This window comes from Jaculus jaculus, chromosome 13, assembly GCF_020740685.1.
Source record: "Jaculus jaculus isolate mJacJac1 chromosome 13, mJacJac1.mat.Y.cur, whole genome shotgun sequence".
Lineage (NCBI taxonomy): Eukaryota > Metazoa > Chordata > Mammalia > Rodentia > Dipodidae > Jaculus > Jaculus jaculus.
The window spans coordinates 91289562-91302446 of record NC_059114.1 but is presented as its reverse complement, the minus strand read 5'-3'; the positions used below and the strand labels follow the sequence as shown (position 1 = coordinate 91302446).

General features: G+C 42.9%; 1 protein-coding gene across 4 annotated transcripts in view; it reads right to left on the bottom strand.

Annotated features, from left to right (window-relative positions):
• Ctnnd2 (catenin delta 2) overlaps positions 1-12885 on the bottom strand; it is a 954874-nt gene that overhangs the window by 217832 nt on the left and 724157 nt on the right. For all 4 annotated transcript variants that reach the window (XM_045132307.1, XM_045132308.1, XM_012947488.2 and 1 more), the window contains one exon: positions 5526-5739. In XM_045132307.1, coding sequence (XP_044988242.1) covers positions 5526-5739 — 214 coding nt within the window. The remainder of the gene's footprint in view (positions 1-5525; positions 5740-12885) is intronic.

The window sequence follows — 12885 nt, the reverse complement described above, 5'->3', positions numbered from 1 at the left end:
TCTCACACACACACACACACACACACACACACACACACACACACACAGACACACACACTTTCTCTCTCCTTGCCTATTTCTCACTCTCAAATTTACAAATAAATAAAATATTTTTTAAAATAAACTGAGGGTGAAGTAGAGTGGGGGACAGGTTTCCTTAACTAAAAGGAAGGACCAGTTGAACATATTAAACAGAGAAGCAAGAGTATCCATTTGGAGCAAGTAGAAGTTCTCAAGTACACTTGCTTTGAATAGAATAAAACTTATTTACCAGATTTATGCTCTCATGAAAACTGTTTTATTATGATTTTTAAGGAATTCTGGACTCTCTAGTTTTGCATTCAAAATTTAGGTTGATTATTTCCATATTTAGAGAGAGAAAAAATTATATTAGTCTAGCCCAAAGGACATGCACCATTTATAATCGGTTCATTTTCTTAAGAACATTTTGAGTAATGGCTAGCTCAGAAAAGCTCCAACTAGATTAAATAAAATCTTGATCATCATCTCATAGCAATTGTTGCATAGGAAGAAGATTATTTATTGTGAGGCCTGCCAGGCAGTGGGAAAGTACTGCTGCTGTGAGTAGATATCACAATGCAAACAGAGAGCTGGTCTGTTCCCATGTGGATGGTTACTTATTGAATGTAAATTCATATATATATACCTCATTCTAACATTTTGGTATTGTTCACACATTCTGCCAAGAATCATTCAATAAATAATTTACAGCTCTGCAAGATCATTTCTTTATTTTAGTCATCTATTATTTATATTTTCTCCATATCTTTTTTAATTGACCTATAGTCATTGGTCATAGTAATGAGTTTCATGGACATTTTCTGCCTTTTTCTTTGTTTCTATTTATTTTTTCTTCTTCCTTCCTTTCCTCTCCTTCCTTCTTTCCCTTCCTCCCTGTGTTTCTCCTTTCCATCCTTATTCCCTTTCTTTTGTTCTATGCTCCCTTCCTTTTTTCTCTTCTTTCCATCCTCTCTTTCTTTCTCTTCCTTCTTCTCTCCCTCCCTCCCTCTCTTCCTTCCTTCAATAGAACCTCAGGTAGTGCCAACCAACCTCCAACTCACTATGCAGCCAAGGATGACCTGGGCTCTCTGGGTCTCCTGCCTCCACCTTCTAAGTGCTGGGATTACAGGTTTGTTCCACATAGTTGGTTTTATATGGTGTTGGGAATAAACTTCAGGCTTTGTACATGTTAGGCAAATACTCAACTAAGACACACTCCAGGCCACCATGAAGGCATTTTCGTGTAAGTAGATAATGTTGGCCATGTTCCCTCCATGCCTCCCCCTCCTCTTTTTAGCTCCCCATCAGTCTCCTTTTTTCCTCAAGAAACTTTTGCTTCTACTTCCATGTCATGTCTACATGTATGATTTTATGTGACTATATAAATCTAGGATCTACTTATGGGAGAAAACATGTGATATTGGTCTTTTATAGTCTGACTTAATTCACTTAACATAATAACTTCCAGTTGCATTAATTTTGTAACTAATTACATAATTTTGTTTTTAATGATTGAATAAAAGTCCATTATATATGTATATTATAAATGACATTTTCTTTGTACACTCCTCTGTCCATAGACACCTAGGTTGATTCCAAAACTGAGTATTCATCTAAAATCTTGTTCATACAAGATACTTCGATTTAAAAACCATTCAATTCATTGTGTTTAAATTTGTTTCCAACACATCCTGGTATATAAATATATAGGGAATAACTCAAAGGAGTCCACTCTCTGTTTCAATATTTTCCCCAATGACTATTTATTCTCATGCATGAGCTAAGGGGCAGAAAACATGATTCGACAGAAATAATTCTGGCCTAGTGAGACTCCTATAATTCACCGAGTCATTACTCCTTACTGAATTCTGCATTAGGGATGCTGGAGAACTGCAGAGAAGGAACTGCCATAACGGTTACACATAAGTCACAGTTTCATTGAATTCATGCATAGATACCTAATGCCATTCCCCAAAGAGGTCGTGTGCACCTTGCGGCAGGAGACAGGAAGCCCATTCTACTCTGCTTTTGGTGCTTTTCCACCCTCCAGAGCTGTTGGCTCCTCTGCTGCTCAGTTAGTAAGTTTATAAAATGTGGGCACGTCTGTGACAGATGCCTGTTTAATAGCAGTCAGTACTGTGAACAGGACCCTAACTATGGCAGTGAGCTCTGGACTCAGCTTTGACACAGTTTAGCAGGGCACATGACGCCTGCAAAGTCCAAAGTGTGCAAGAGATGAATGGCATGAAGAGAGTGCTCAAACGCACGCGGGGAGGCTCACTACACTACACCAGAGCCCTCTGGACTTGGGTAGAGATAAGTGCCTCAGAGGAGAAGGGTGAGAAGAGAACAGAAGATAAGAGAAACTGAAGTTCTGATGACCTTGAGGTCAAGCTGGGTTGGCTGAACTGAAGGACTGAAGTCCCAGGGCTCTGCAGGGGCAGACAGTTTTCAAGCTTCAAAACCCACTTTGGCAGATGACCACAGCCTAGTGCTGAAGATGAAAATGCCCCTCGAAGGCTCTCTCAGACATATTTTCTTTGTCTTGCTTTCCTTGAGCTAAGGGCAGACAGCTCAGCTTCAGTTGGATGTGGCCACTGATATGATGGCCACACAAACCAGCTAAGCGCAGGGGGTTTTGCTTCAGGGTTCAGCCAAGGTGGCAACTGAAAAGGCGTTGTCACTGAAGACTGGCTGCCAGCCTCCATCGTTTGTGCCCCAGCACATCTTCCCAGGTGCTCTCTTCCCATTTCCTTTCCAAGGGGCGGTGGCTGCCATGGCCCAGGGAATTGCTGTTTGTTCACACCAACCCCAGTGGCAACTCCAGACACTGAGGTAAGACGGAAAGATGCTGCCCTGGGGAAGTGGAGAGCACCTGCGGAAGCTGCGGCTCTGGGCACTCGTGCCTGATTCCTTGTCACTGATGGAGACAGCCCTCCTTTAGAGGAAAGGAGGCAGGAGAGCCGGGCCACGGCGCAAGCACAGAAGTGACCCCCGCTTTGCTCGTCTCAAAAGCAGCAGCGTGCGGGTGAGAGCCCCACTCTGTGCACCGAGTGCTGCCGTGCCTCCTAGAGCCCGCGCGACACCAGGAGAGGGGTCCTCTGGCGAGCATGTTTCCCTTTGATGTTTCTAAGTGGGGCTCACACAAAATCGCTTTCCATTATGCCTGGGCAGAATGGGTGGCCTCTAGGGTCTGTGAAGAGCACTTCTGGAGTGATGTAGAGCTGCTATTTCCATTTCAGTCTCCCCCCCTCCTCTCTCTCTATGTCAGCAGCAGCTCATGGGCTGTGTGACTATATTTCCTTCCTCTGAGCCCTCTGTCATCACAAGCTTTTGCCCATGGCTGAGTTTCATTGAGAATGGGATGCACCACCACAGGGTGGGCTCCCAGACAATAGTTTGGAATTGGAGCAAATGCAAAGATTAGAACATCCAGCTCTATTCCAATCGTGATGTGAATGCACGTGGCATGGGCAGAGGTGTTCTGCTGGCTTCCCGCACCCAGCGTTCAGGTCTTTACACACAGGAGTCACTCATTTCCATCACACATCAGCTCCCCTCTCTCCCAGACATCTCCAATAGCCGTGTACCCGGGGAAACAAGATGAGGCTCGCCACCCTAACAGCAGGGAGTAACTGTAGGGACATAACCACTTCAGAATGACCCTTGATATCACATATGCAGGCAAAGATCATCTTACCTTGCCTGACCTGCCAGGGTTTGGCAGTGATCCTGTAACACCTAACAGTTAATTTTTTCCACAAGGACAATTCTCAAAAGAAAACAAAAGATGGAAGGAATGAAGGAAGGAAAAAGCGGAAGGCAAAGATGACAGACACAAAAGAAATAGGACAGAATAGAAAAAAAGAGTGATCCTTTGGGTCTAGTTCTAAGTTAAAAGCAAGAAAGATGCATTGATGTCTTAAGTGATGAAAACATAGAGAAAATGTCCTGAGCTGGGAGTCTTGACCCAGAATTTCATAAATATTTATCATTCTCCAGCTTGAGTAACATATTTCCTTAAATAAACACATTTTTCACATATTTGATCAGGACAGATGCTAAAGAACTTTGGACTTAAGACAGAAGGTCAGCGGGACAGGAGAGAATTAAAAAGACCTTTATAGAGTCACATTTACAGTTCTTTTGTCAAAAACTTGCTTTCAGGGAAACTTCACTGAACCAGAAACCAAACACCATTGGCATAGGAATGAGAAAACGGAAGAGGAGACATCACTGCAACTGGGATTCCATGCTGAGGACACGTGTCATTTCCACTCCAACCAGCAAGCATGCACACTTAAACAGTGAGGAATGATCTCTAGTGGCTAAACTTTTCCCGGTCCACTTACTCCAAGGAAGATATGTGCTGAAGGTTTCCCATGTCCCCCTTCATGAAACCCTCCTGACTCTATGAGGTTTGAGTACTGTCTCCATTTTGGAGAAAACGAGATGTTCTATGAACATGGAAAGCTTGATTTCATATGACCTTTCAAAACTTCTTTAGATTTTAAAAATTGATTGTGAACTTTACTATATGAGAGTTCTGTGTAATTATTATATTCCCATTGGATTACTCTCTGTCCCTGTTTCCTCTTCCCACCCCACGCCAGCCAGTCTTAACATGCAGTAACAGAACTTTGTCACTTAGAGCCGGCACACAGTGTCTACTCAATAAAGTAACTGTGGCAGTTTGAATAGAGGCCCCTAATAGGTCCAGACTTCCTGGATTTCCAGCCACCTGGCTGGAGGAGGTGTCACTGGGCTGATTTTAGGGTCCAGAACTAAGGGCAGTGTAGAGTTGAAATTCCAATCTAAAGATATGCAAAGTTCCTCCTGGAGTTCCTGCAGGTGCTGTGTCTGTGCCTTTTGGGTGTTGGTATGTGGCTTTTATTCTCCCTTCTTGGGCCTGTGAAAGCAGGCCAGCTTCTTCTGCCATTTTGGAACTTCCCCTGGATCTGTAAGCTTCAATAAATATCCCTTCCTCCATAACTGTGCCTGGTTTAGAAGTTCATCTCAGTGGCCTGAAGCTGTCTGCTACGTTAACTGACCAGCACAATAAGCTCTCCATGCTTACAAACCAGAACAAGTACCTTTACCAATAATCTAAATTCTTTTCCATTGATGAATTATTTTAATGACATACCAATGATGGCCTGTGGGCATTATAACATACTCAACTTTATCTCCATCAATTGATAGGGATTGAAATAAGATCACAGAATTTTAGTAAGAGCTACATTTACTGGATTTTAATTATTTCATACTGTCAACCCATTTGTGTTACCTTTAATACTATTTTATTCACTTGTTTATTTACTTGAAAATAAGAGATGCACCAAATGTACTTTGCTAGCACTTCGAGAGGCCCTGTGTCATCAGACTCGGTTCACAAACTTGCTGCCAGGCTGGATAGTGGAGCACACATGTTCAAACAGTACACACATGTTCAGACAGTACACACATGTTCAGACAGTACACACTCATTTAGCTATGAGTCTAACCTGTGACCAGCTCCCGAATCTCCAGGTCAGTGGTCTTGCGGAGCAACCTCACCAGCGCTGGGATGCCACCACAGTTTTTCAGGGCAATTTTGTTATCATCATTGGCTTTCCCATACACCAAGTTCCTCAAGGCCCCACAGGCACTGCGGTGCACTTCAGTCATCCGGTGATCCAGCAGGTCCACCAGGAGCTGTATGCCTCCTTGTCTCCTTATCTGAAAAAACAAAGGACACAGCTTCAGCCTCGGAGAATAAGGAGCCCAAATGTGGTTTTTCAGTGACAAATCTGTTGCAAAGAATTGTGCTAAGCTGAAATTAGAGCTTACATAGAGAAGAGAAAGCAATGAGTGTTCTTGGGTTTCATTGCCTGTTCTTGCTTTAGTATGCTGCCAATGAAAAATGGAATATGGGGCTGAAGAGATGGCTTAGCAGTTAAGCACTTGCCGGTGAAGCCTAAGGACCCCAGTTCGAGGCTTAATTCCCCAGGACATTGGCCAGATGCACAAGGGTGTGTGCATCTGGAGTTTGTTTGCAGTGGCTGGAGGCCCTGGCGCGCCCATTCTCTTTCTTCCTGTTGGTCTCAAATATATAAATAAAACTAAAACAAACAAAAAAAAAACTGGAATATGTACCTTTCAAGCTATAGAGTATTGCAAAGATGACTTGTTTCAGGCTGAGTGTCTCAGACGCTCCTCTCTTTAAACAAAATGGCACAGGCTTTTAGCACAAAGCAGATGAAGGCACAGACCACAATAGAACAGTCCCCATCCCTAAGACTCATTGCATTGAGCCACAATCCTAAAGGGCAGCAGGACTGATGAATAAACATTAAAATTATTCTACTTAATAGGCAAACACTATAAGTACTTTGAAGGTACTAGAAGCTAATTGAGAAGCTGAAAGATATGGCACAAGGAGTTTTATCTCAGAAGACCTGATAACGTAAGATCGTCACTTATAGCCAGAGGTGCAACATGGAACAAGGCGTATTATAGCTAGGGATCTGTTCCTTTTTTTCTTTTGGCATGTGGATATGTTTGTATAGGGCATGTACATGTACATGTGGGGTGGGGGGAGTATATGTGTGTGCCACAGTGTTCATGTGACTTTAGAGTATACAGCTGCCGGTTCTTGCCTTCTACCTTTTTGGAGGTATGGGCCACCAGCATGCTGGGATTATAGAAACCTGCCTTAGCTTCTCGGATTTTTATGTGAGGACTGGGGATCTGAACTTGGGTACTAATGGGGGCATAGAGTTAGGGTGACTGGACCCATGAAGGTAAAAAAGGACGGGAGAATTATTATCTCTTGTCTAGTTTCAAAGAAATGCTTTTTCCACAAACAGTCAGGACCCCTCTTGGGAGGGAAGTCTTTCATAGGATTTAAACATTGTGGTTTGTTAAATTCAGCCTCCCCAGAATTCAGTGCCTGAGCTAATCTCTTCCTGAGACAGCCCCTAGCTCTAACCAAGCAGCTGGCCCTCTGGTTTACCTGGGCCCAAAGACAGTCCACCACCCCAAGGTTTATAGTTCGCTCTCTGTTCACTTGGGAACTCCGAGCTGTGGGTGAGCTCTCAGCCCAGGCCTAGGCCTAGCTGGGAGGGGCTTGGCTTAGACCTTAGCGCAGGCCCAGCTGGGAGGGCCCGCTATCCCTCACTCTCCACACAGGCTCTTTATCTCCCCCAGCTCCCCACATGGCAGGACCTTCTTGAACTTTCTTTTCTTTTTTCTTTCCATGCTTTTTCCCCAGATCTGTATCTGGTCTCATGGACTCCTGGGCTACACGTAGCCCACATGCGATTGTGGGTTCCACGTGGCATACTTCCCTTCTCCTCACCTCATCTCCCCTACCTCTCAGTCTTCCCCTTTCCACACTCCTTTGTAAAATCTGATTAGAATGTGGTATTTTAAAAAAAAAACATTCTCTTGAATCTGGAATCGCCAATACTTTGGATAGTTTGCAGATATGAACTCAGGGTTTGGGGTTCCAGGAAGCACGCCAGAACCCCAAACTCCCCCTTTCTCTCAGATTTGAGCGGCAAGCAAGCACTTTATTCCTGAGCCACATCCCTAACCTTACACTAAGGTTTTTGATTAGAACCAAAACAATGAAAACCACATGATGTTTCTGACTGAAGAAGACAATTTTGTAGCATGTTCTAGATGTATGTTTTCTGTTGCCTTTCAATGTGGGGAACAATTTTGGACCTGAAACTAAAACCAGTGGCGAGTAAGACAGAGACTGCTCTGTGGAGGTGACTGAAAGTTTTTGCACTTATGTGTGGAAAGAAACATGTTTCATTCAGTAAGGTCTTCGTCATTTGCTTTAAGCTCCAGTGTTCCAGGGGTTGAAGGATTGCTACTTTTTCTACTTTATTTTCTTAAAATATTTCATTTTTACTTAGTTATTTAATAGAGAAAGAGGGAGTGAGGGAGGGGGAGAGAGAGAGAGAGAGTGAGAAAGGACATGCCATTGCCTCCAGCCACTGCAGATGAACTCAAACACACGTGCCTCCTTGTGTATCGGGCTAACATGGGTCCTGGGGAATCGAATCTGGGTCCTTTGGCTTTGCAGACAAACGCCTTAACTGCTGAGCCATCCCTCCAGCCCTCTATAGAAAGCTTTCTCATCTCATGGATGTGCCAAGAGAGATCATGAGGAGCCACCACTCTCTCACTGGTGTTCCATATTGCTTAAGACCGTAAGGGGACCATACCTTCAAAGTGTTCTTGTCTTTAGCCCAAAGGCAATGTCAAACAGTATATATTCACATCACAACTGCCAGATGAATTGGGAGGTTAATCAGCATGTTACTTGATGCATGAAGGGCCTGTAGATTTTCTGTGAAAATGGTGGGGGCTTTTGTGAACAGCCAAGGATGCATCCAAGGATCCTCAGTGGCAACTCCTGTGCTTACAAACCAAGGGGCCATGCTTCAAACACACAGGGAGGACCATTGCTGATGCATTATGCATACAGAAATTGTTTTTATTCATCAGCAAAATGGAAGAACTGAAAAAAAGACGAAGCCTTGCAGAACCCACAGAGCCTAAATTCTTAAATTTGGAAACGATGAATATTGTGTTTTTGTTTTTTTCACCGTTTTCACCAGGGAACGATAGAGATGACTCAAGACACAGCAGAGCTGAGTAGGGAGGGCAAGAGTCTTTCCCACTCGCTTGTCTGCACAGCGTGCAGGTAGTCAGGGGCCTGGGGAAGGTGGTTCAGGGACTGCTGACTCGGCTTTTAAAATAGCCAGAAATAACTGTGTCCAGGGTTAGGATTTTACCCAGGGCTTGCTTGGCATCCACTTAACAGCAAAGGAATCTGAATGGCTTTATGTGTGACATAAGCTAAACAAATCTGAATTATAGCCACAGCCACTTGATTATTATACCTTGGAAGGAATATTCCAGATGAATGAAAAGGTTAGACTACGAGTGTCATTTTTTTTCTCTATACATAATTTCACATGTGCGCTTCACTTTAAAAATTCTCTGGGTTTAGTTTTTGAACAGTGATGGAACTATTATTTAAGAAATAATAAGTCAATTCTTTTTTTAATACTTTTTTTTCTATTTATTTATTTGAGAGTGACAGACACAGAGAGAAAGACAGATAGAGGGAGAGAGAGAGAATGGGCGCGCCAGGACTTCTAGCCTCTGCAAACGAACTCCAGATGCGTGCGCCCCCTTGTGCATCTGGCTAACGTGGGACCTGGGGAACCGAGCCTTGAACCGGGGTCCTTAGGCTTCACAGGCAAGCGCTTAACCGCTAAGCCATCTTTCCAGCCCATAAGTCAATTCTTATAGTGTACCTATCTACTAATCAAAATCAAGAGTAACCTTATTAGTTTACTTAGTCCAAGTCTATGTATTTTATCTATGCTGGATATTATAATTAAAATCTTAATTTATGATAATATATTTCTCACTTTATGACATAAGGCATTTACATGTTAAAATATTACTTGAACATAGAAAGAAAAACAAGTTCAGTGCATACAATGTGAATTACTAATAGTGTAATAGGAATGTTCGATCATAATTAATGTCATCTACCCAAACTTATAAAGATATGTTCATCTATTTAAAGAAATACAAACCAGATGACAATTATTCTCTCTTGCTATTATTTGGAGTAACCAGATTATATAAATGAAAAGCTTGTTATCTTGAGATGAGACTCCACCTTACTTTTCTGAAACCAAACATTAGTCAGAGCCTCTGTTCACATTAGTGACCTTTGAAGGCCAGGCCCTTGCTCCTCCTGCCCAGCTTCCTCCTGTTCATCACCTGCCCGCAGGAGCAGAAGGAAAGCCAGGACCAGGATGCTCCACCTCTTCCTCCCAGAGACATTTCCTCTACTGTCCTTCGGCTTCTGTCCTGGACCCTGACTCCCTCTGACCTCTTGTACCAAGCTTTCTTGTACTTAGCTCGAAACCCCTGAAATGTCAAACACAACTCAAACACTAACAAAGTACAACTCTCCTAAAGAGACTATTGGCACTTCGTTCGAAACAGCAACTTTCTTTTCTCTCCCATTACATGGTGGATGACTCAGGTACCTTCTCATTTCTGGGATAAAGATCCTGACCAAAAGCAGCTGATGGAACAAAAGGGTTTTTTGTTATAGTTGTTATTTTTATTTTGGCTTACAATCTCAAGAGGAAGCTTCATGATGGCAGGGGAAAGCATGGCATGAGCAGAGGCTGGGCATCACCTCTGCCATAGCAAGTAGGTAACAGCAGCAGGAGAGTGAGCCAACTAGTACTGACAAGCTAGAGGCTGATAAGTGTCAAGGTTTACCTGAGCAACACACCTCCTCCAGCAAGGCTCTACCTCCCAAATTGCCACCAGCTGGGGACCAAGTGTTCAGAACACATAAGTTTATGGGAACATCTGATTCAAGCCACCCTGTGAGCAATCATTTTTTCAAATTCTTAAACCTTTTATGTAAAAAACCTTGCAACAATTCTGCTGAGGGTCTTTGGTGGGGTCTTTGGTATTCGTCGTGGAGATCAAGAAGCCTCAGCCAGTCTTCGTGGGGATGGGAGAAATACGGTGTCACAGGCTATTCTCACCCACCCTGAGGCCCGTACAGTCTTTCTGTCCCCTCTTCTGTGATGTTCCCTCATCACTGGCAGGCAAGATAGAGATGTGATTTAGTGTTGCTTTCTCTGTTGACTCTGGATCTCTGCTTTCATGAGGCTTAGACACTACAGTGTCTGTCACCATTTCCCTGGAATTGATTTTCAGGCTAGCCATGAGAGCAGTATTCATGCCACTGCTTCTCCTGTACTGATTTCTGGGGCCAGACAGATGAGGTGGAGGTGACTCATCTCATGGTATACAGTTAGCTCTCTCTTCTGATGAATTGATGTACCTTTGTTATCTCCAGAATTCTCCTCCAACTGGATGATAGAACAGATTCTCCAAGCAAAAGTGAAAACAGTTTGAATTAAAGAGGATAAGCCTATTCATTAGAAAGACATACTGATGTGTTTATCCACTCTTCTTAAAGAACAGCAGAGGTTCTCTCTGTAGCCTATTGCTTTCTTGTCCTAGAAAATCTGGCTTGGTTCCCAGAGCTAGATACAAGTTCTCCCACACTGATCTGCTCTTATATCCAATCCATGAGCAGGTGGCTACCTGCACCAGCTTCCTGCGACTATTGCACAAGTGTCTGCTTCTTGCTCCGCGGGTTGATTTTGTAATTGGCAGGATCTCCTCCTCATTCAATCCATTGGCAACCATTATTTTCCAGCCACTCTTGTAGCATTTTCCAGCATTATGAGGTCTCGCCAGGAGGGAACTGGATTCCCTTTCCGTTCCAGCATGATCACTTGATGTCCTGTGGCTTCATGCTGTGGTGTTTCTAGCAATAGGAACTTATCTTTACGCTCTTGTGGGTAACCAAGTGTTTTGGCAAAAGCCTATATTATTTTGGGGACCTCATGTCTCCTTGACTAATAACTCACTCTGAGGGGAACCCATTTCTGATCCTGGTAATTATCAACCAAGATTTTAGGGTAATGCTTTCTCTACCTTGTACAGAGCTCTTCTGTTTGGGTTGTCCTGCTCCTGTATTGAGTATAATGGAGCAATCCATTTTTACTTTATCTCCCATTGATCTCTCCACATCCAGCAGACTGGGCCCAGGAATTCATTCACAAACCATCATTATGGGTCAGTTAACATCTTGACATTTCTTCCTTAATTATGTCATGCAGGATTCTTTAAAAGCCAAATCTTAAGAAACTCTAGTTTTAATATTATTAATAGTCAATTATATGTTACCTAATATGCAATGTTCATACATAATAAAACATTAAAACGTTGTGATCACATTGTTCATATCATGTTCATCTGGGCTTCTTCCTTCTTGTTGTGGTGACTATGTATTTGGGAACTCTTATGTCGTTATGTCTTGGCAGTTCTTTCTCAGAATGAATCATATTCCATTCTCTGGGTATCCTACAGTGTATTTATCTGATCACCCATTAGAAAGGTTGCCAACTACTATCTTGTTTTGGCTTCCAAGATCAGGAAATAATGTATGAAGTTGCCACAGACATGTGCTTAGCGTTGTGCATGGACTGAAGCTTTCAATTCCTCTAGGTATATACCAAAGAGTGAGGTTGCTGGATCTTACAGTGATGTTGAGTTGGTTAAAGAAAATAACATAATACATATGGGACAATAAATTTCAGTTGGATCTGAATTGAATAATCTCATACCTGCTATTTTCCTGAGCCCAAGAGAATCAGATAGTGACAAGCAAGGGCTTTCATTCTCAACGTATTTACTATATGTCTCTTTGGTGAATGTCTAACATTTGCTTTTTTGCCCAGGTATGAAAAGTTTTATATATATTTGAGACAGGATATATCATTGGCCTGAAGGTTCCTAAGTAGGAACTGGTAGCTAGTAGGCTAGACTGGCTGGCCAGTGAGGCCTAGGGAGCATCTTGTCTCCAACTCCCAATTCTAGGATTACAAGGGAATGACACCATGCCTGGCAATTTTTTTACCTGGGTTTGGGGACACTGGCTATAACACCCATAAGCCCATCCCCAATAGTACACCATGTCCAAGAGGTGTTAATGTCCAATTGTCATCAGCTGGACAGAATAGCATTCACAATACCTAAGTTTATGGGGGACACCTGAACCAAACAACCACAGTGATTACTAAAACATTATATTTATAGAGGAAAGTACAGAGCCAAGGAAAAACACCCACATGGCCAGAAATCTCACATGAAGGGCCTGGGAAAACCATGGAAATAAAAGTAAGTTTAACCTTATGGTGGCGGACTCTATCTTTGGCTCAGGTGAACCGAAAGCACAGTGGTTGGTTT